The sequence below is a fragment of the Marmota flaviventris genome, chromosome 17 (genome assembly GCF_047511675.1).
Source record: "Marmota flaviventris isolate mMarFla1 chromosome 17, mMarFla1.hap1, whole genome shotgun sequence".
NCBI classification, from domain to species: domain Eukaryota; kingdom Metazoa; phylum Chordata; class Mammalia; order Rodentia; family Sciuridae; genus Marmota; species Marmota flaviventris.
In genome coordinates this window covers 65,535,641-65,557,799 of record NC_092514.1, presented here as the reverse complement: position 1 = coordinate 65,557,799, position 22,159 = coordinate 65,535,641, and the positions used below count along the sequence as shown (strand labels likewise).

The window sequence follows — 22,159 nt, the reverse complement described above, 5'->3', positions numbered from 1 at the left end:
CTGCTAATGCTTCCTAAAATTTCTATCAGTCAATGCAAACAATTATTTCTCCCCCCAAAAAACAAGACCCTGACTCAGAGCAATTTTCTGCACAGCCAGAAAAAAATATATTTTTTTGATAGGTGAATTAACACTTGTCACAAATCAATGTGAAGTGCATTACTATACCTTCATAATATATTGATGTACATTAGGCTTATGAGTTCTCAAATTCGGGGCACACAAGCCCAGAATTAACAACCAAGTGATTTGTTAAAGACTAATTCACGACATTTTTAACAATTCAGATCCTTGTTTAATGACAATTTGAAAAGGGATCATTTTCTCACTGACCACTGGTGACCTTTAAACTGTCAGGTGACACTTTAAAGTCTTAAGGCTTTTGCTTCTGCTGAAGTTTGGGGGTTTAAGTCAAGTCACAAATTCCTGGCAACTAGAGTCACAACTTAACAAACTGATGTAAAGTTTCTCCCTTCCATTAGTTTTACCATTTGATATGAATAAAATTGAAACATTCAATTTCTGTGAGATGTTTGAACTTAGAAGTAAAAGGAAGCAGAGAATTATAGTTCACACACATAATAACTGAATCTTCGAATTATTAAAAAGGCATTTTATTATAAATACATTTTAGTTGTAGCAGTAAAATACATTTTGTGTTACCATGAATCTTTTAAAACAAAAGAACTTCACTGAGACAATGACCACACTGTAGGAACTGTAGACCCCAAGTTGAAAATTTGTTCTAAGGAACTGAAGTAGCTAAAGTAATTCCAAAAAACTAGGTTAGAAAAGAAGAGACACAGACAAGGAAAGAAGAAAATAAAAATCCTAGAGAGTAGCTTTGGGGTTATTTTATGGTACAAAGTCATTTTTACTTTAAAGAATAAACTCTTCAGGTATTAGAGCCTCTTAGATGAGGTATCATTTACTGCAAAGAAAAATAATTATGCTCAATTCGGTGGCTGTATAACCGGTGCTTCAAAGAGATGGAAACTGACCAGTTCAATTTTATATGGCCTCCTTTAGGAAAGCTTTCCAATAAGAACCAGTATGAATTTGCTAAGTAACTGATCCTATGAAGTTAGATGAAAAAGTTAGAGAACTGTATTTTTGAAGCATTAAAAAAAAAATCCTGTGTCAGTAATAACAGGACCCTTTAATAAAATGCAAAACCCATTACCTTTATAATTTAGAGAAGTATTTTAATCACCATATTTACCTAGGATACAACTACTACATATAACCAGTACCTTCATGGGCTTCAAAGAATCAGGTCAGATGACTGGCACAGAAATCAGATACAGTACGTGATGTACATAATGTCATATACATGGATTTATAGGAGCAGGTGTGATCCTGGATATTCAGGACCCTTCCTCTGTAGTGAGAGGTGGGGGTGCTGAGAAACATCCTCAGGTGTGACACTTTGGAACTTTAGCCTGGACAAAAGTGCCCTCTGACCTACTGAAAGATATGAAGAGGTCTTTGCATACAAGGTATCATGCAAGGCCAAGTGTAAATAAACCAAAGCTCCCCAAGAGCTGGGACTACATAGAGGAACCTGTGCCCAACAGACCACCAACCCTCCCCAGAGGTCATCAAGCCTTTTAACTAGGAAGTACAGTTTGAAGAGTTCCACAGCCGTGCATTCTAGAAGTTGGTCATCATGTATACTTCTAGGCCTAAGTCATTCTATACTCTATTACCTTAAAAATAGATTTTATTTTTTTGCTAGTTATCTCAGTAAATTCAAAGCCAAACTAAAAACCAGAAGCAGAGCCCACTACCCCCATGGTGCAGTCCAGGTTGGATATTAAAACAACACCACACAAATGTAAAAATATCCAAAGACCTGTCAGATTTACTAGGTGACAGGCAGTTTCTTTCTCAAAAATAACTTGCTCATACATGTATATTTATGAATAACTCATGCTGTGTAGGTGGTAGATTCCCCAAAACTGATTTGCAAACAGATTTTTTTAAAGGTAGCAAAGAAATCAGAAACAATTATTTATTTTCTGCCATAGACACCACCTCTCCCTAACACCTGCTGGCATGGCAGAGAATCTAAAATAACTTTGTTAACCTGAGAAACACACGATTTGAAAAGCAAATCCTTTGCCCTCACCCTCCCCTCCCCCCGCCAAAAAAAAAAAAAAAAAAACCTACAGAATACATTATTTGGGTATTATCTATCATTTTCAATGCTCCATGTCACTGCCATCTCAGGACAGGGACTCCTGTACTTAGTGCCTCGATAAATGCAAAGTGCACTCTCGTGACATGCTGATGGCTTCTTTCCATAATTCTCGTCTCCACGTGCAGGGATCATCAAGATCGACTCTAAGCACATCAAACACACACACAGCTTCCAGACCAAAGTCCAGGCAGCAGTGTACACAAAACCAACTCACCCCGGAAGTGAAAAAGCTCCTTCACCCTAATGAGGAAGAGCAGCACAGACCCCACTGGGGAGGAGAAGAGGGGTGGCAGCCAATCCAAAAGCAGAGTCTTTCTCCATGAATGTGCCACTCATGGCATCAGAATTATAAAAATGACTCAAAAGATCAGTTGTTGTTTTTTTATATTGAGTAAATAAATGCATGGCTGGAAAGACCTTCAGACTTTCTCTAGACCAGTGATTCTCAAAGTGTGGTCCCTGGACTGGCAACATTGCTGGGAACTTGTTGCAAATGCCAGTGATCAGGTTCCAGCCTGCTAGAATCAGGAACTCTGGGGTGGGGTCCAGCAACCTGTGCTTCAACTAAACCTTGAGGTAAGTCTGATGCTGGCTAGAGTTTGAGAACCACTTTTTTTTTTTTTTCTTTTTTTCATTTATCCTGTCACAATTCTAAAATCTTAAATAGGACAGGTTTGTATATAGATACTACTCTGTTGAAACCTATGTCATTTGCCACCCTTCCCCCTTATTTCTCAAACATTAACGTATTAATAAAAACAATTATTTTGTAAAACCAAAAATTTCTTAAAAGATAATATTGATTTCCCCTCCTATACATATTTCTAAGGCAGGCAATCACATGCTAATATGCAAAATAAAATACAGAAGAGACCTCATACATGAGGTAGAAATAGCTAAAAAGACTCCCCAAGAACATAATGAAAATTTCATAATATTGTTTAATGAACTCATAGAATTATATAAAACTTACTATGCTTTATGCTTAATATTTGTATCAAAATAAAATCTCTCTGTTGAACAAATCCCAAATAAAGTCTGGTCTAAAACTCTGATTACTGAAACTATATGAACATCTCTGGGTTTTCCTAACACTCCAGTTTTAGAAGGTCTAGAGTACCACTGTATAACTGGGTCTGGGATTTAACCACAGTTCACATTTGTAAGTCTAGATTCTTCTCTTCGGTACCTCCTTCAAAAACAATTTGGAGCTCTAACAGCTGTTTCTTTAAAGATCATTCAAAAGTTGATATTTTCAGGAAGTTCAAAACTTTTAAATGTTACATTAAAATTGGTTTTTAACATGTTTAATTCAATATTCTAGCTTAATGTAATAACATAATGCCATTTTCTACATGTGTTTTTAAGAACGTGAAACATTCATTAAGATTCTTTCTGTGCAGCAAAGGTCTTGAGATTGCTAATTAAACAGGGGTGAAAGTGGTAAGTGTAAATTTAACAGCTTTACAGTAAACTTTCAGCAAATAAATGTCCACTCTCACATAGATGGACAACTGGAGAAGCCTATCCTGCTGGGCACTGTGAAGACTGAGGTGCCACCTACTCTGACTCCTTTACAACGTGTGGCCACTACCACCAGGTGATATTTTGAACAAGATAAATTATAAAACACCGTCCAGGGATTTCTAGCTTCTAGGCTGTCTGAACATGGATCATGGGATAGGAGGGGAGAGACAATCAGACCCATGAAGACTTTGCCTCAGGATTCAGGAAGACACCCAGGGTGATGTAGAAACTGAGGAGTTTCTCATGTTAAGGGGACTGTTAGCCAGAAATGAGGTCTGGGAGATCAGAGCAGATACATTATGACAAACTGAGGAGCTGGAAAGAGGAAAAAAGGAGATGGTCGACCTAAGTGACTGTTTAAAGCAGCAATTCACCTTTTGATATATTCAACGTTTTTAACATGTCTTTTGTGAATTTTTCTGGGATTCCTTTTTATAAAAACAACCTCACGATGGAACAATGCTACCATGGCTGTTTCTTTTTAAATGGCTATTTCAGGAAATCTAATTTTCTTAATAACCATACTAAAATTGATCTGGATATTGTTTTCACACCCTGACTTTTTGCCAAGATGGCTAGAGATACATTCTTTTATGAGTATAGCTTTGCTCTTGAGGTGAAAAATATTGAAAACATATAAAATCAACTACACTAGAACACCACAATACTATATATTAATTATCTCAAAGTTAGAAAATTCAGTTAGCTTTCTCAGCAACTTCAATGCCTTCATAAACAAGGAAACTATTTTCATAAATAGGTCTTAAGGTTGCTGTGTTTAAGTAGGTAATGCTTAGTCAGTGGGAATTCTACTTATTTTACTTATTCTGCAGTTATTTGAACTGAAAAGACCAGTTGATGTTTACACCAAACCTGAACTTACTCTAGCGTCTCTGATGATAAAAACATACTGCCAGCAGTTTGGTATTTCACAGACACAAGATGACCTGGACAAAAAGCAAAGCTGCGTGAAGAAAGGAAAACTGGGGTTATGTTAGTTTAAATGGTCAATAATTAACTACTGGCTAGTCAAAAACAAAGCTCTGCTCTAACAATTTGACAAAGCATATGCCAAAGCAACAAACAAAACACCGGAAAATATCCACATTACAGTGAAAAAGGCTCTTCAAATCTTAACAAAAATGCATTTTTAGATCAGGAAAAAAATTAGCATGAATACACACTATTACCCCAAAGAACTGAAGATTAAAAGAAAACATCTTTAGTTGCACTGAAATTAAAAAGTGAAATGAATAAAAAATAGTTCTGGCAAGAACAAGGAAACTTCAGAGTGATTCAAAGAACAAAGAAGCAAAAAGAAACCATGCGAACAATCAACCTCTGTTTTGGAAAAGGAAGTTGGTAATAATTGGTATTATCTCAGAGCTATCATCAAGTTTTCTTGAAAGTGTGTCTATGTTTTCATTCTGAGCTCTAAGGTTGAACCTAAGATATGGAATAAAAAAACAAGTTATTTTTATAAGTATGACTTTTGTGTACCTGCTAATCGTACCCAAATGCTGCTAAAGAGCATAGAAGCCAAGCCTCATTTCAATGGAAACTTGCAATGATTCTTGTAGCAAGACTTGCTCAAAACCATTACAAGACACTGTGCATGAAAAAGATTCTTTAAAGCACAGTTGGAAAGAGGGCATTAAACTGAGAAAGAAGAAGCTTGTCAGGGGTTAAAATGAGCATTTAATCCAGAATGACAAAAGTGTCGGATGGAAGCATTCAAATCCTTGGCTAGCTGTAGAAGAGGGAGATGAGGAATGCCTGGGCACTTAGAGCATGGACTAATAAATAGCTCTGATTGTTCATTTTAGAAATAACTGCTAAAGAATAGAATGGCAAAGCCACTTACCAGCTTCCTTAACCCACTTCCCTCATCAATACATTTATATGAGGTGGTGTGCACATGACCTCCTTAACTAAACAGACACATAAATAATTTAAAACTGTTGAAGATTCAAGTACGGAAAACAGACAATGAGGCGATAACCTCATGACAAGAGGTTAGCAGAAGGCCCAGACAGTACAATTCTGTCTTCATATCATCAAAATGCTTTGGAACATTCATCCAGCTTGGGTTGTCCTGCATACTGCATGGGTGTAAGGGGAAATCATCACTGATGGGACAACTATCTTTCACAGACATCTCACATTGGGGCGACCTAATTTTCAATCAGGCTATGTCTTGAGCTTTGTATAGAGTTCCAAATACATAGCAATATGGCACAATTCTTCCTTCCTCTGGCTGAAGTAGGCTAAGCAAAACTGACATAGCTAAACGTGCTCATGTGACCTTGTACAGATAAAGCCAGGGCCATTGTTCACTCACTGGCTGCTTTCCACCTGTGACTGACACATCTGCAGTCTCCACGTTTACCTCTGCCACCCAGACAGAAACCCACATCACTCGCTATGAAGCCACTACAGATGAACCGTACTCTGGGCAGAAAAGTAGAACTGACATGAGGCACGCTTCGTTTGTCCTACAGCTTGCTATCCTTTAACCAAAGGCACACATTCATCCCAAATTATCTGAGGACAACAGGGAGCTGTAGCTGGCCAACAGGAACTAACCTCTAGTCACTTAAGAGATATAAGTAGCTTTTCTTTACCCTTGTCACTTTCAACCCTGTTTTAAAAATGTATTGTGAATACAGGATGGTCTATCAAAAGTAGTCTTCCAAAAAACTATTTTTGAATGGATCCTCAGGGAGGTTCAGTTCATATGAAATGTTCCCGGCCTTATCTTATTTAAAAAAAAAAAAAAAAAAGTTACACTGTAGTTTCAAGATATCTCTGAAATACAAAAGTATCACTACTACATCAAGAAAATGATCAGGACATGCATTGCTTCAAATGTATAATAGGACCACAAATTTTAAGAGGGTAAACATTTTCCTTTGGATTTTACCAAAGTTCATTCAAAACAATTGTCAGACTGTAGAATATTTAAGATAGTTATTCAAATTTTATAGTTTTTTATAAGTTCAATAGGGATTTTTTAGAAGAATTGAAATACATAAAAACAAGAGTAGTTTCTGCCCCAAATTCTGATGAATTTTGATCAGTTTTTGACAAACATTATACTTTTTCTTTAATGATGTTCCTCAAACAAAACAACTAGCAAAATATTTGAATCGCCATGTATAATGTCACATTTTAATGTAAACATCAAATAAGGTACCAAAATTTTTACTGGAGGGAAAAAAAAACCCAAATCTTTAAGCGGCACAATTCTTTATACCACTGGAGTTGGGGGAAGCCAGGTTACAAACATTTACACATGCATAGTGAGAAAAAAAGGGTTTTACTAAATTCACGCATTTTTAAAATAGTTATCAAGTCTACTAAGCACCAACAATCCTAAAAATTTTTCAGCTTCATGATTTGTTTAAAAAAAAAAACACACTATCAAATTAACATTAAAAACAAGCTTGAAGTGTAGCTTGTCCAAAAAAATAACTAAGTATGCCAATGTTTTTCACATTTCAAAAAACAGTGGCACACAAAATACACCTGCAAAGAATGCCTTTAATTCTCTCCTACGGTGGATGGAGATTACAACAGCATATCACAGAGTCTAAAACTATAAAAGTTTCAGAATGCAGCATCCTGTCACAAAAAAAAAAAAAAAAAAAGCTGATAAAACTTAAAAGTATTTAGAAGATGCTGCCCCTTTATTAAAAAAATTTTAAATGAATTTGAGCAAAAATAACATACATTTGTACATCAACTGGCCATTTCTGGTACAGAAACCCAGCATATGGTAATATTATTGAATAAATGTAAATGCTACTTACAATTTTTTTTCTTTTTAAATACATTTTAGACAAACTTTTTTTTCTTTTTTTTTTATAGTTGCACAATTAACCTCTTAGCTGCTAGCTTGATGCAAACATATGTAACAATACACAAATTCAAAAATATCTTTTATTCTACATAAAAGCTGTCAAAATTCTGACTCACATCAAAAATGCAAAATAATGGAATATACTTTTAAAAAATTAGTTGCAAGTCTAGCAGCAAAGCAATTAAGTGAGAACATATTTAATATTAAAACAAAGGAAACTGTGCATCTATAGGTGAAGTCCAACTACCTTAATTCTATTCATACAAACAGAAATTAAAACATTCTCCCTTGAGGAAAAAAAAAGTGATTATTTAAAATAGGAGTAAAAGCCATTGCTGCCGGAGGAGCTCCCCAAGCTGAGTTCCTGGAACAGAGACAGGGGGTCACTGCTCTTCTTGGCCTGCTCAGGTGGGGGCCTGGGCTTGGGGGGTGCCCGCAGTGCGCTGGCGTAGGACATGGCTGGCTTGTTGCCTGCCGGACTCTGCTGGCTGCTGCTGTTGGCCGACTCTGCGATCTGCTTGTTGGGCATGAGGGGTGGGAACTGCCCGAGATGCTGCAGCATGTTATAGTTGAAGGAACTGGACACCTCGAGGTTTTCAGACTTCAGTTGATCCTCAGGGGGTTTGACAGTCTTGGGTGGAGCTAAAAGCAGAGAACAGCAACACTGGATTAAGGACCCGCCCGGTGGTGTTCACACGTGTCCCCAGCTCAGAGGCTCAGAGCTAGGAATCATCTCCAGGAACTTGGGGAGAGACAGTGTAGCCACAAGGTCAAACTCCGGCACAAAATGCTGCAATCACAACACATCTAACCAAACTCCTCTACCTATTAGACACATGAAACAACCATGGGCTGGGATAGCTAACCTGTAAAAACTAAAGGTCAAACATGAGTGGTGTGACTTTACCTTGTGTACAACCAGAGACATGAAAAATTGTGCTCTACATGTATAATATGAATTGAAATGCCTTCTGCTGTTATATGTAACAAATTAGAATAAATTTTTAAAAAACTGAAGGTCAAATGTGAAGCCTTGCTGAGAAATAAAAAATACTTTTTACAATTGTATTTTTATACTTATCATACTAGCTGCTCACAGATTGTAAATATGTTTTTGCCTTAAATAAAAAAGAGCTACATATGCAAACTTCAGATCAAAATAACTCAGAATACTATCCTAACTAATCAGTGGCACAGATCCCATTTGCTCACAGTGCCGTGCTTCCCTGTAATACAGTATCAGCAAGCATGGAGTAAGTGAGGGAAAGAAAAGGCTGTAAGCTGCCACATTCCCTATCATCTGCCTGACTTTCAAGACCTTTGTTTGGTTTCATCATTTCTAACCAGTGCTGTTGCCCACAAAACCATAGCTTTTTTCATTCTTTATCAGAATTTAGATAGACAGAGACCTGTAACTCAGTTATGTGGAGCCCGCTCAAAGCCGTAAATGTGCAACTTAAACACACAGGAAGAAGGCAGAGCAATCTGAAGACTGATCCACAAAGCAGAGCAGAAGAAAGGAGTGAGTCCACAAAGGAAGCCATGGGGCCTGCTCAGGGAGGTCAGGATAATCACATCTAGTACCTGAGTTTTTACTAGAGGATAGGCACTTTGTGCTGTGTACTTTACATAGAATAAATATCTCAGAAAACCATCCAGGTCTTCTCATGAATCCAATTGGCTTCCTGAACCTTACTGCCGATCAAAGTCTTTGTACTTGAGCTAGGCTGAGTCAGTTCTGTTTCCTGCAGGTGTAGCTCAAGACAACTACCAAATAGAGGGAGAATGGATATTTCCCTCTCTAGATCTACAAGTCTACGATATTTAACAAGGCTGTTCTACTCCTGAATTCAAAATAAGTTTAGAAAAAAAGAAAAAAGAAACCCTGTTGCTAGGAGTGGTGGCCCTGTGGTCCCAACTAAAGGGGAGCTGGACCAGGAGGATCACTAGAGCCCAGGAGTTTAGGGCCAGCCTGGCAACATAGTGAGACCCTCTCAAAACCAAGCAATCAACCCTGTTAAGATTACTTTATATATTTACACACACACACACACACACAATTAGTTGTCAATGGACCTTTATTTTATTTGTTTTTTTGTTTATTTATGTGCAGTGCTGAGAATCAAACCCAGTGCCTCACATATACTAGGCAAGCATTTTACCACTGAGCCACACCCAGCCCGAGATTTCTTTTTCAAACCCATACTAGAATGGTTTATTATTTCCTAAAACACTGGTAAAACTTGATAGACACTACTTCACACCCAATATGACAAAGTTTTAAAAGCATTTTAACATCAGAAATAGTTGCCTGACAGTATCTGGAGTTCAGGCAAAAATATTTCATTTTTAGTATTTCATTTAGCCAATATACTAACTTTATGGTACTATTTAAAACTTTAAAATTTAAAAAATTGTTCAAGATTATTTTAAAGGATTTAATATTTTCCTAGAACACTTATCTCTTTTAATTTAAAAGCAACATGATATGACTTTCTTCATTCAAGAAACAAATCTCAAAACTCTTATGTGGTGGTTATTTTCTGTCTGATGTACCACCACCACTACATTTCTCTAAAATAAATAAACAACTCCAAAAAAACAAATGAACAAAAACAAACTTATGAACAAGAAGTTATGCTTCTGAATACTGGTGATTTTGAATTGATTTTTTCATCCTTAATTACTTTCATCTAAGAAAAACTAAATTTATCTCCCAGCAATAAAGAAAGTAATCATCAGCCTATATTTGCAGAAAAGACATAATAAATGACTTGAGCTTTAGGGGTCTGTTCAGGAACTTTCTACCCTATCAGCTCAGGTCAAATTTTAAATTATTTTGGCCAAATGCTAACCTAAAACTTAGGTGGAAAAAAAAAAGAAATGATGTTATTTTTTAACTTTCTTATAATAAACAAAATAATGCAAAAGTAACAAATTAACACCACTGATTTGTAATTTACATGTTTTAAATATGCTAACCTGAATGTATTTACATAATATCTTAAAAATGACTAAGCAACTCTAGGCAAAATACAGCTGCTTACACAAAGTAAGCATTGATGAATGCTGAAAGATGAAAATGACAATATCTCTTACTACGAAACAAAAGCAAAACCTTTCACATGTTTTTGCCCTAACACGACCACTGTTCTAAAAATATGCTTATGCAGCACTTTCTCAAAAATGGGTCAGTTACAGAAACAATCGATTCACATTCTAAAGATGAACAAAATTAATTTTGACGCTACCAGAACAGAAAGATCTCAGACTTGTTCACAGAGATCAAGGTCTATGGCCTCCAAAGAGAACACTGGAAAACTGAGGTAATAGTTTCTTTATGTTGAATATAATTTTTAAGAAAAGGGAACAGAGGAAAGATGGAAGGGAGTCCTGTTCTGAAGTCAAAGAGAAAAGCTCTGGACCTTCCAGGTAGAGTTCCAGTTCCAGAGCCTTCTCCACTCCCAGCCTCCCGCACTCTCTTGTTCATCAGCCGTGGACACCTGTGCCAACGTGTGGCTACACACAGGATTTCTAAACCCGATGGAATGCTGCTGGCCTCCCATGGCCACTGCATCATACAGTGCACTCTCCATGGCTTGCTGACAACCAACCCTTAAAAGTGCTAGCCACCCAGCCGACTGCCACCCTTAAGCCTGATGGAACAAAACAAATCTCCCAAAATAGAAAACAGAACTTTCTCAAGAGAAAGTGGTTCTAAATATTTAAAATTATATTTTAAGTTCCATTACTTCTTTTATTCAACAACAGGTCAAAATAATCAGTTTTTAAACAAGGATATATCTACTAACTTTCCAGACAATGGAAAAATGGAATCAACATATTCCTAAATTAATATCTATGCCCAGGGCACAACCTCTGAGCACTGAATACTGTTCAAAGATAATAATGCAAATGGGGCCTCAGTCCCTTCTGGACTCATCTCCTGGGCCTTCACAACTCCCCAGCTTATTTCTCCTTAGACCTGATAGCAAGATAGGATTCCTCCTGTCCAGCATAAACCCTCCAAACTGGACACCATTGCATTTTTTGTAGTCAATCCATTGACAGATACTACATATTGCTTTCTTCAAAATATTCTTTATATGCCTGGAATCAGATTAATTTACTTGTACTTTCTTCTAAGAAAGCAAGCCTTGTCAACACTCAGGCACTGGAGTTAAAACCACTGTACTTTGGGGCCCCACCTACCCTGCCTTACCTATCAACTCTCTGGGCTGAGTTGTCCTGCTGGATCCATTGCACGGAATGTTCTGGTAGGGGGCCGATGAGGTGGTGTTCGCCCAGGACTCTGAGGCTGAGAAGCTGAAAGAAGGTGGGTCACCGTGGTCCTGAAGCTCTTTACACGGCGCCAGGCTGTCTGGGGGAGCACTTACTTCTTCAGAACAAGGCTGGACTGAGCTAGATGAGATTCTTCTTTGGTACAAGGGCCGACCAGGTCCTCTGGGCTCATACTACTCAAAAAAAAGGACATTTCATAAGTTGCAACACCTTATTCCACACTCCTTCCCATTTCAGGCCCACAGCAACCTCATTTTATTATTAAGCAGAAAATCTCAAGAATGTTCTCTTCTGTGACTGAAAAAAAAAAAAAAAAGCAGTCTGAAAACTGGACATGGTGTCAGCCAACTGGGGTTCAAAACTCAGCTCTGTCCTGTGAGACAGTCTTGTGACAATACATGCCTGATTTCTGATTTTGTTCCTTTATCTGTAAAACACAGGAGTTGAACAAGTTGTCTCTAGTTCTAAAACTCTGTTCTAGGTATCAGTGGAGTAAGAACACAAAGAAGCAGCACAGCTGTTCAAAACGAAATGGGCGAAGTTGCCACATATCAGCTGAATCGTAGCTTCTTGAGCAGGGCCATCTGCTCTAGACTCTTCTCCAGGGCCTTCACAACTCCCCAGCTATTTCTCCTTAGACCTGGTGGCAACATAAGATTCTTCCTGTCCAGCATAAGCATTTCTGACTGGACTTCACTGCATTTTCTTTTGCTTGTTCGAGTGACAGAGACTATTCATTGCTCAAAATATTCTTTACATGTCTGAAATCAGATTAACTTACATATATCTTCTTCTCTAAATGTCCTGAATTTGCACAACCCCAAATCCCTTACTCTGCAGACAGCTATTTCCCAGCCATTCTGAGGCTTCTTAGTAACCTAAGCACTCTCATTTGTCATTGCCTGCCTCTGGTGACCCTACTCGGTGTCAGTCCTAACAGCACGGCTGTGTGCAACAAGGTGAGGCAGCAGCTTCTACTTGGAGCCAGTCCAGCTGTGCGGGACTTCACGCTCTCCTTGCACCAGCAGTGTGACCCTGGGCAACTGACCTAACCTCATAGGGACTTCGTCTGTAAAATTAATTACCCCCAGTACCCTGGGACTGATGAGAGAATTAAATGAGTTAAGTGTGCATAGCATTTAGATTCATTCCTGGTGCATAAGCAGGGTTCCTGTTTTACTATAATGTAAAGATGACATGATCCATCTTAATTGACAGGATGGGACTGGCTTTTTATAGTTTCTCCCAATAATAATAAATTTGCTCTTCAACTTGTGGTCAATTTTGATTCTGAGGAATCTTTCTTTCACCAATATTGTAGGTGGAGGTTGGATTAAAGAGAAGAGAGAGAGAGATGATAAGGCACAGTGATAGTAGGATGTTTTTTGGACAGGTAGACACCCTCAGGCCAACTAAACGGGGGAAGTGTGGGTGTAAGCAATAACAGTCTAAGGGGAAGACCCAAGAAACCACTAGGATACAAGGCAGGGAAGAGAGTGGGTCCAAAGGAGTAAAGGGCAGAGAGAGCAGTTCTTTCACTACTGGCCGGATCACTGCATTCGCAGTCTCAGGCACTGGATGAGGAAGGCAAAGTACTACTATCACCTTCCTTTTCTCATACATTTTTTTTGTTCTTCTATGTCTCAGAAAAACATCTAAATCCATCTTTATTTCTTTTTCCTTTTTTAAAAAAATCCAACTTTAATTTTACTCTTCCTTAAAGGAAATGTTTTCAATGGTTAAAAAAAAAAAAAAAAAACCCAAAAAACAAAAAACAAAACCACTATAATTTTGATCCTGGTTTTGTTTTTAGTTTGATTGATCCTGGTTTTGAGACTATTAACCATCCTGATTAATTTAGAGTCAACTATGAATGTAATCAGTACATTTGATATTTCATGATTGAGGTAGAAGAGCCGCCCTGCAATAGCTCCCAGTCTCTTTTATATCAAGCTTTGTAATGAAGACAATTATCTCTTAGAATCACAAAGAAGGGTTTATTTTTATTACTCTATGGGGGAATTTAGCCCATCACAATCTGCAGGGAATCATTCTCAAGTCTTTATGTGCAAATATTAAAGTAAAAAACTAATGCCGATTCTGATCTCAGAAAGAGCAGGTTATACTAGTCTACTGGTGATATAGTAGACTAATATCAAATACTAAATATTCTCATATGATTTCACCTATTAATTCTATAAGTCCCTTTTCTTTAAATAACATACATAAACCAGCAGTATAAACAATGGATGGATATATGAACCATTTCCTCATTTCTTAAATGAGGAAAACCAAAACTCAGAAAGAAACAGAGGCTGATATTAGATAATATTCAATTAAATTTTGCAGAAAATGTGTATCATTTATATCTTCCAAATTGAGAACCCCAAATCACTCAGCTGAAATGCACAGCGGGATCTGGGAACGAACTGTATAACATTATCTGTAATGGTTCCAAAGCAGCTATGACAGAGATGAATGCCTAGATGAAATACAAAATTCAATTTCAAATCACATTATGAATATGATTGATCCTTTATGTCAGAAAAAGAGAGCTGAAACTTGAACTTTTAGTGTCTTTTAAATTAGATAAATATAGTGAATATACACTTTTTTTTTTTTTTTGGTGTGTGTATGTGTGTATGAAGGTCTACTGGTGTTATCTATTTTATACAATACAAAGTAAATGCATGAAAAAGTGACTTGCTATAATGGAGTCTATCCTCAGAGTTAAGGTGAGTTCACAGGTTAGAAAATGTTGATGGCAAATAATAAAATGGTTTATATATCAAATAAATTCCTTTTTAGCAGTTTTGTAGTTGTTTTAGCATCTAGGTCCTGTATTTCTGTATTTTGGTTTCCAATTGCATGCTGCCAATACATAGAAATATGATTGATTTTTGTGTGATCTTGTGAAACTTAAATTAGTTGTGGGATTTTTGTTTGTTTTTTGGAAGATCCTTTGGGGTTTTCTTCTGTTTTGACAAGCATGTCATCTGGGATTAGGGACAATTTTATTTCTTCCTTCCCAATCTCAATTCCTTTACTTCCTTGCCTGACTGCACTGGCAAAGATTTCCAGCAGAATGTTGTAGAAATGTCAAGAGCAGATGCTTTGCCTTCTTTTTTTTTTTTGTAACTTTTTTCCCCTTAGGTACTAGGGATTAGATCTAGGGGTGCTGTATCACTGAGCTACATCCCCAGCCCTTTTTATTTTATTCTGAGGCAGGGTCTCCCTAAGTTGCCAAGGCTGGCCTTGAACTTGTGATCTTCCTGCCTCAATCCCCCAAATAGCTGTGGTTATAGGTGTGCACCACTATGCCTGGCACTGCTTGGTAATTTCTCTTTAAAAAATGATATCTTTTCATGTCATGAAAACTCTTTTATAGCACTGAATTTAATGGCTTCCATTTTCTTCATTTACTTAAACGTATCTATTTAAATTCCCCAAGATTTGAAGAGGAAATTCCTGACCATATACCACTCTCTGGGCCTAATAACTTATTTCAGTTAAAATCCCCATAACCGTATAATTTTATGTTTAACATGCTATAGTTTAGTGCAGAGATACAGAGAAACCTCAAGGAAAAAAAACTTGGATGGAAGGAGGACAGGAATATCATAAATTTTAATATTTATTTATTTTTTTTAGTTTTTGGCGAACACAACATCTTTGTTTGTATGTGGTGCTGAGGATCGAACCCGGGCCGCACACATGCCAGGCGAGCGCGCTACCGCTTGAGCCACATCCCCAGCCCTATCGTAAATTTTAAAACAATCCAAAACACAAGCCAGATGATGTGCAATAGATAAGCTGTAGTCTGCAACAGCACTATCTATGGGCTTATGTAATACACTCTATTGAAAAGCACTGGATAACTTATAAAAAATGTTTTTTAAAAGCATAATTCTGAGTTAAAGTGGACCCTGGTCCAAGGTTCCACTAAAATAATAACAAATGAAAATAAAAGACACATAATAATCAAGACCCTAAGAACGGCCATCGATAGAGGACACACTTCTGGAACCCAGGGAGGCTGAATCAAAGAACAGCACCTACAAAAGAAGAATGGCGCTACCACTACAACCCAAGAAAAGAATCCATCTGCTCTGCACAATTCCATAAAGGTTCGGGCCTCAGAAACACCAGCCACATTGGAAGATGAAATCCAGGGGTTGACTGGAAGTCTGTTCAGTTGGTCTCACATTACACTCCTCCCCAGAACCACAGTGGAACACAACCAGTCAGGTACAAATAATTCAGACAACAAGTAAGGAGACAGATAAACCAAAATCCAACAGTGAAAGGTTCAGAGAAAGTCAAACACCAAAAAATCCCCAGGGAAAGACTGTCAGGAACAGTCCTGTGACAGACACAAAACTCCCAAGTTGCTTTCCAATAAGGCTTTTTGGTGACACGGAAATTGAGAGCTACCTACCAGACACTAAAGGGTGTGTCTAGCACAAAAGATGGTCCCAGAGATACAGGAAAAAAAAAAAAAAAAAAAAGGGAAGCCAGGAAGAAGTAAAAATGATGCTCCAAAAAACTGTTATGTCCAAAATATTATTTTTGTTTTACTAAAAATATAAAACAAACCCTCTAATTGGTATTCACAGAAAAGGCACTGCATTCATAAAACAAAAACAAGAAGAAAAAGGAAAACTCTGACAATAAAAGAACACTTGAAAATTCTTCGAGGGTGCAAATATAAAAATGAAATAAAAGAGTTTATAGATAAAATCATGGAAATTTTTCCCCCCAAAAGTAGGAAAAATTATAAGGATATCAAAATATGATAGGCAAAAAAGAGGAAAGACTTGGAAAATCCAGAAGGTCCAAAATTTTATCAACAGAAGTTTCAGAAAATGAGAAACAGAAGAGATGGTTAAAAAAAAAAAAATATCAAAGAAACATGAAAATTCCACGTAGCTGAAGGGTAGCAGTCGTTCCCTAGAGCAATGCTGTCCAAAGACCTTTCTGCAACAATGGAGATACTCCTCCTCTGGTACTGTTCAACAAGGCAGCGCTTGGCCAGTGGCAGGGGGCAACAGAAATGAGCCTAGTGGGTTTGAAGAATTCAATTTTAAATCTTATTTCATTTCCAATCATATCTAATCTACCAGGAATTCCTTCTAGGTTCTACCTACAAAGTAAATCCTACATTTATTTGCTTCTCATCATTTCCACTATTCACCATGATCCAGACCCATGCCATCATTACCTGATGCCTAGGTAACCATGTCATTTTATCATAATTTCTCTTATATTATTTTAAAAATATTATTTTTACAATAAATTGCATTATCTTAAGAGAATTTTAAAATCAAACTTAATATCACATCAGATTCATAATATAAAAGAAGCAAATTTTTACCTTAAAATTTCTAAAGCTACAGCACTTCTTTTCTCTTAAAGGAAACATACACTGAAATGAATGCAACTTTGCAGCAAAGTACATAAAAATCAATGTAGTTTTAAATAAGGAAAAAGATCATGTGAAGCATCTCTCAGAGAAGGCACTTATAATTTTCAAATAGTATTTTCCTACCAGGCAATATTATTTTTATTACAAGGTAATAGAAGAGATACTAAAATGAAGGCAATGTTACATCTCAGAGAATTTGTCAGATTCACTGCTATGACATTTTGAACTACCTTCAATCTATCTGGTTCTTGTTCACTCTTCTTAAATATAAAACAATCCAAGTATCAATTATAGAGCAAGATACCTCTTACAATGAGAAACTGCCAGTGTGGGTAGGAAATAAAATAGTTCACAGTGAAAGTTTACCCTTCAACTCCTAACTATGTGCTTTTTTTCCTGAAGGATCATAATTACCATAATTAAATAACATTTCCAACTTTGGAAAAAAATATAATACCTGAAAAAATTTTTTGTTTTATTCTTAAAGAATATGGCATAATTAATTGTTTACAGTTAATTTTCTATATTTGAGATCTCAAAATTCATCATCTGAGCAGTCAACATTTAACAGCTAGAACTGGACATATTTCAAAGATTAAGAATGAGGGTGGATTTGTGGCTCAGTGGTACAGCGCTCGCCTATCACGCATGAGGCACTGGGTTCAATCCTCGGCACCACATTAAAAAAAATGCAATAAAAATATTGTGTGTCCATCTACAACTGAAAAATAAATATTTAAAAAAATAATTCTTGAATGAACCTTGTTCTCCCTCTCCCCTCAAGAGGGAAAGTTTATACAGTTGAAGATGTCATTCTTTGTTCCCAACAACATTGGCTTTTCCTCAACATCTCCTTCTGTGTAACTGTAATCCTTCCTCAGTTTCCAGGAATAAACCCTGCTTTTCATGTAAAGATGTGAAAAGCAGGATAATGTACCAGAAAGAGAATGGCACTGAAGTCAGGAGTCTCCACTCCAGGGTAATTAATAATTGCCTAATATGTGAAACCTTGGTCATCTTTGTGTCTTCATCTTCATTTAAAAACAAGGAGCTAAAATAAAATGATCTTCAAGGCCCCAACTAGTTCCAAAGTTCCACAATTTAAAATCCAACGAAAATATATTTTAACTGTTTGTTATTAAAATGTCTAAACATAATCTATCATCAACAAATAACTATCAATTTGGGCTGGGGATTTAGCTCAGTGGTAGAGCATTTGCCTGGCATGCACAGGCCTGGGTTTAACTCCCAGCACTGAAAAAATTTTTTTTTCTAATAAAAATAACTAAGTAAAATGATGTGTTGTATTTACTGAAATTACCCAAGTGCAGCAACTAATCCAAGCCTATTCAAGTGATTTAAATTCAGATTAAATTCATATAGCATGCTAACCAACTAAATTAAAATGCACTTTGAGCAATAAGCTTAAAGGTTTGGATCCTTCCCCTCAAGAGGGAAATTTCTAGCATGTTGAAAGACAAGGGCTCCCAAATGAAATTGTAGAAAAAGATCTCTAGGATGGAAAGAAGAATATTCCCAAGAGATAAGACACTTTTTTGATCTCCAGCAATGCCTCAATCCTGTGAGCCCCCAAGCTGTTCAAATATATGAGCTACACTTTTCTTCCCTTATTTCTTGACCTTTTTCTTTTTTCTTGTTGCTTTTGCCCAGTTCTAAGTTTTTTCACGAAGTGTCTATTTCTTCTACATACATCATCTGCCCATCAGACAGCTCCTTTAATATGAGATGGCAATCCTACTGGTGACTGAGGCTTAGGTTTCATTTAAGAGTCCTCAGGTCTCACATAATATGATTGTTTACAGGCTTGTCCTACTTCATTAGAAGTTCTCAGTTCTGGGTTCCATAGCAACTCCATATATGTTTGCATATTTATACAAATCCTCATGTTGAACTGTGAAATAATTAAGTTATTAAACATATGATCAATATTTCTAATATTTCTTTCTAAAAATCAAGCTGTAATGCTAACATTTCAAAATCCATTTAACATATGAAATCTAAATAAGGAAAGAACATAATTACCAAATTTATGTATAAATTTCTATCGTTAAAGATAATTGCCAGTTAAAGTAAAAATTCCTTATTTGCTTACCATTCTAAGACATATACGTGATGCACAAGGTTAGCAAGCCATTTCACATGTATGTAGATAAATAAATAACCCAGGGAAAGGTCAGCATATTAATTAGGGCTCTGTTTATAATTATGCCATCAAAGATAATCACCAAGGAAGAGATAAACGCTCTAGTATAAATTCCAAGTCACATTAACTATGGTGCCAGAAACTTTAATTAAAACAAAACAACTCATTTAAATGATTAGCTTTGATAGCTTAAGCAAGCACCGAGGCTTAATTTATTTATTGGTCAATCACTGTCTGTTTTATGTATTCAGTGATTCATTAGATACCACACATTAATGATCTCCCTGAGAAGGCGGCGGTACCTGGCTATACAACACAAGTCACAAGCTATCAATGTCCACTGATAACCAGCCAAGATTATGATCTTCAAACTACATTTGTGTAATACTTTATTCCATAATAGGGAACTTAGGGGAGTGGGATGATCAGACAATAGTAGTGAAATCAAAACATATCAACTAACTTCAAAAAAAAAGTTGTTGGAAGGGAAAAATGAAAACAAATAAATGGTTCAAAAGTATTTTTATTCAAAAGCCAATATCTGAAATAAGAAATACATCACAGAGGCATATACAGTTGTAAGTAAATGCTGATTTACTGAAGGATGATCAAAATGAGTAACTTATTTTTTGCAGTGCTGGGTGCTGAACCCAGAACTTCACTCATGCTAGGCAAGCACTCTACCACAGAGCCATAGTCCATTTTTCTTCTAAGGCCATTACAACAATACCAACACTGCAATACAAAAATGTACAGCCTCGTAAACCAATTTGACTGATACAGTGACATTTTTTAAAAAGAATTTTCCTATGGGAGAGCATGGGGGGCAGTGCTGCAAACTGAACTTTGCAAATTCCAGGCAAGCTCTAGGACTGAGCTACACCCCGACCCTCCATGTGTTCCTTTTAATCAAACTATTCCATAGCAAAACGTATCTCTTTTTATTTATCTATTTGTTTTTTGTGATGCTAGGAATTGAACCCAGCACTTTGTGCATGCTAGGAACTTCCAGCACTTTTGTTTTTATTTTGAGACAGGGTCTTTCTAAATTGCCCAATCTGGCCTCAAACTTGCAATCCCTCCTGCCTCAGCCCAAGTAGCTGGGATGCACACCTTAAATAGCATAAATACCTGTTGATTCTTGTTAAACAAAAAAAAAATTTTTTTTTTAAATTTGGCAAAACTATGTCCACTTTAAAAAAAAATGAAGATTTGTCTCTCAGGATAAAATTACTGAAAAATATAATGGAAAAAAGGTCCCATTCAAAACAACCAACAAAAAACAAAACACAAAAAAATCACCCTAAGAGTATCAGAAAGACTCAAGACTTCAATAAAGATGATAAGGAATTTATAAAGAGAAACTTCCAAAAAGTGAAGAAGGGGCTGGGGTTATGGCTCAGCCCCCCTATACGGGGGCCCCTGGGTTTGATCCTCAGCACCACATAAAAATAAATAAAATAAAGATATTGTATCAAATTACAACTAAAAAATAAATATTTTTTAAAAAAGTGAAGAAGTAGGAGGGGAAGGAGAGGGAGAAAGAAAAAACACTGACGATTGTACCATTTCCAAAATATGAAATTTAAAATATTTGTAAGGACAAAATCTCCATGAATTTAAACTATACATTTAACGTAATTCCAGTAAAACCTAAGAAGGGCTTATAGGTGGGAAAAGAAAGGGAAGACTTCACAAAGATATTCTGAACTTTTTTTCTAGTGAAAAACTATAGAAAGACTTTTCTCCCCAGCTACTCTCCCATATAAAAACTGGAAGGAAAAACCACCAGCAAGGCAGATTTCATACTATCCCCTGGTTTGTAGTGTCGGTTAGAACACTAAGAAGTCTCAAAATCAGAGTGTAATTCTGATACTGAAACACACGGATAGATGAAGAATAACAAAGCAGAAACTGAGCTCAGTACCGAATGTGTTGAATAGCACATTCAGCTTACTCCAAGGTTATCATGCAAAGTCAAAGAGCTTGTACATAAAAATTACCTTTGAAAAATCCTTAATCATGGCAAAATTACTAGAAATTGAGCCCTTAGACTCCGAAGCTAAACACTGACTTCTACTGCTTCCCTCTGCATTCTGCCTTTTCTTTCACTGCCCCATAAACAGCAATTAGTTGAACTGCAAGTATGACAGTGCTATTATAAAGAATTTAGTGCTTGATAAGATATTTCTATTTAGTGATAATGCTGTAATTTAACAAAGGTATGAGGACAACTGGCTAAATATTGAAAAATAAATAAAACTGTAACCCCAAACTTATTCTAGCACTTGAAATCAAAATGGAGCATTTTGCTAATACACTGCCAATCTAGAAAGCTCTGGAGTGTGCCCCAGACTTGCCCAAGTAGCCAAGGATGTGCCCTTCCCTGCATTTAGGGCAAGGAAGGAAACCCCTGAAGTTAACCCTTAATCATTTAAATAAGAACACTCTAAAAACTGATAGGAACATGGCAAAAAAAAAAAGTTATAGAATAGAACAAGGATGCCCTTCAGGGTGCCCTGACTTAATAGATGTGATGGGGTGGTTTCTTTTTTTTTTTAATATCTATTTTTCAGTTATAGGTGGACACAATATATTTATGTGGTGCTGAGGATCGAACCCTGTGCCTTATGCATGCTAAGCGAGAGTTCTATCTCTGAGCCGCAACCCCAGCCC

At 36.6% G+C, this 22,159-nt stretch overlaps 1 protein-coding gene across 2 annotated transcripts in view; it reads right to left on the bottom strand.

Annotated features, from left to right (window-relative positions):
* Nucleotides 1-598: 598 nt before the first annotated feature.
* Nucleotides 599-22,159, bottom strand: part of Helz (helicase with zinc finger) — a 164,647-nt gene continuing 143,086 nt past the window's right edge. For both annotated transcript variants that reach the window (XM_071603620.1, XM_027946304.2), the window contains exons 32-33: nt 11,815-12,067; nt 599-8,234 (exon numbers count right to left, since the gene is read on the bottom strand). In XM_071603620.1, the coding sequence (XP_071459721.1) occupies nt 7,900-8,234; nt 11,815-12,067 (588 nt within the window). In that variant the 3' untranslated portion in view covers nt 599-7,899. The remainder of the gene's footprint in view (nt 8,235-11,814; nt 12,068-22,159) is intronic.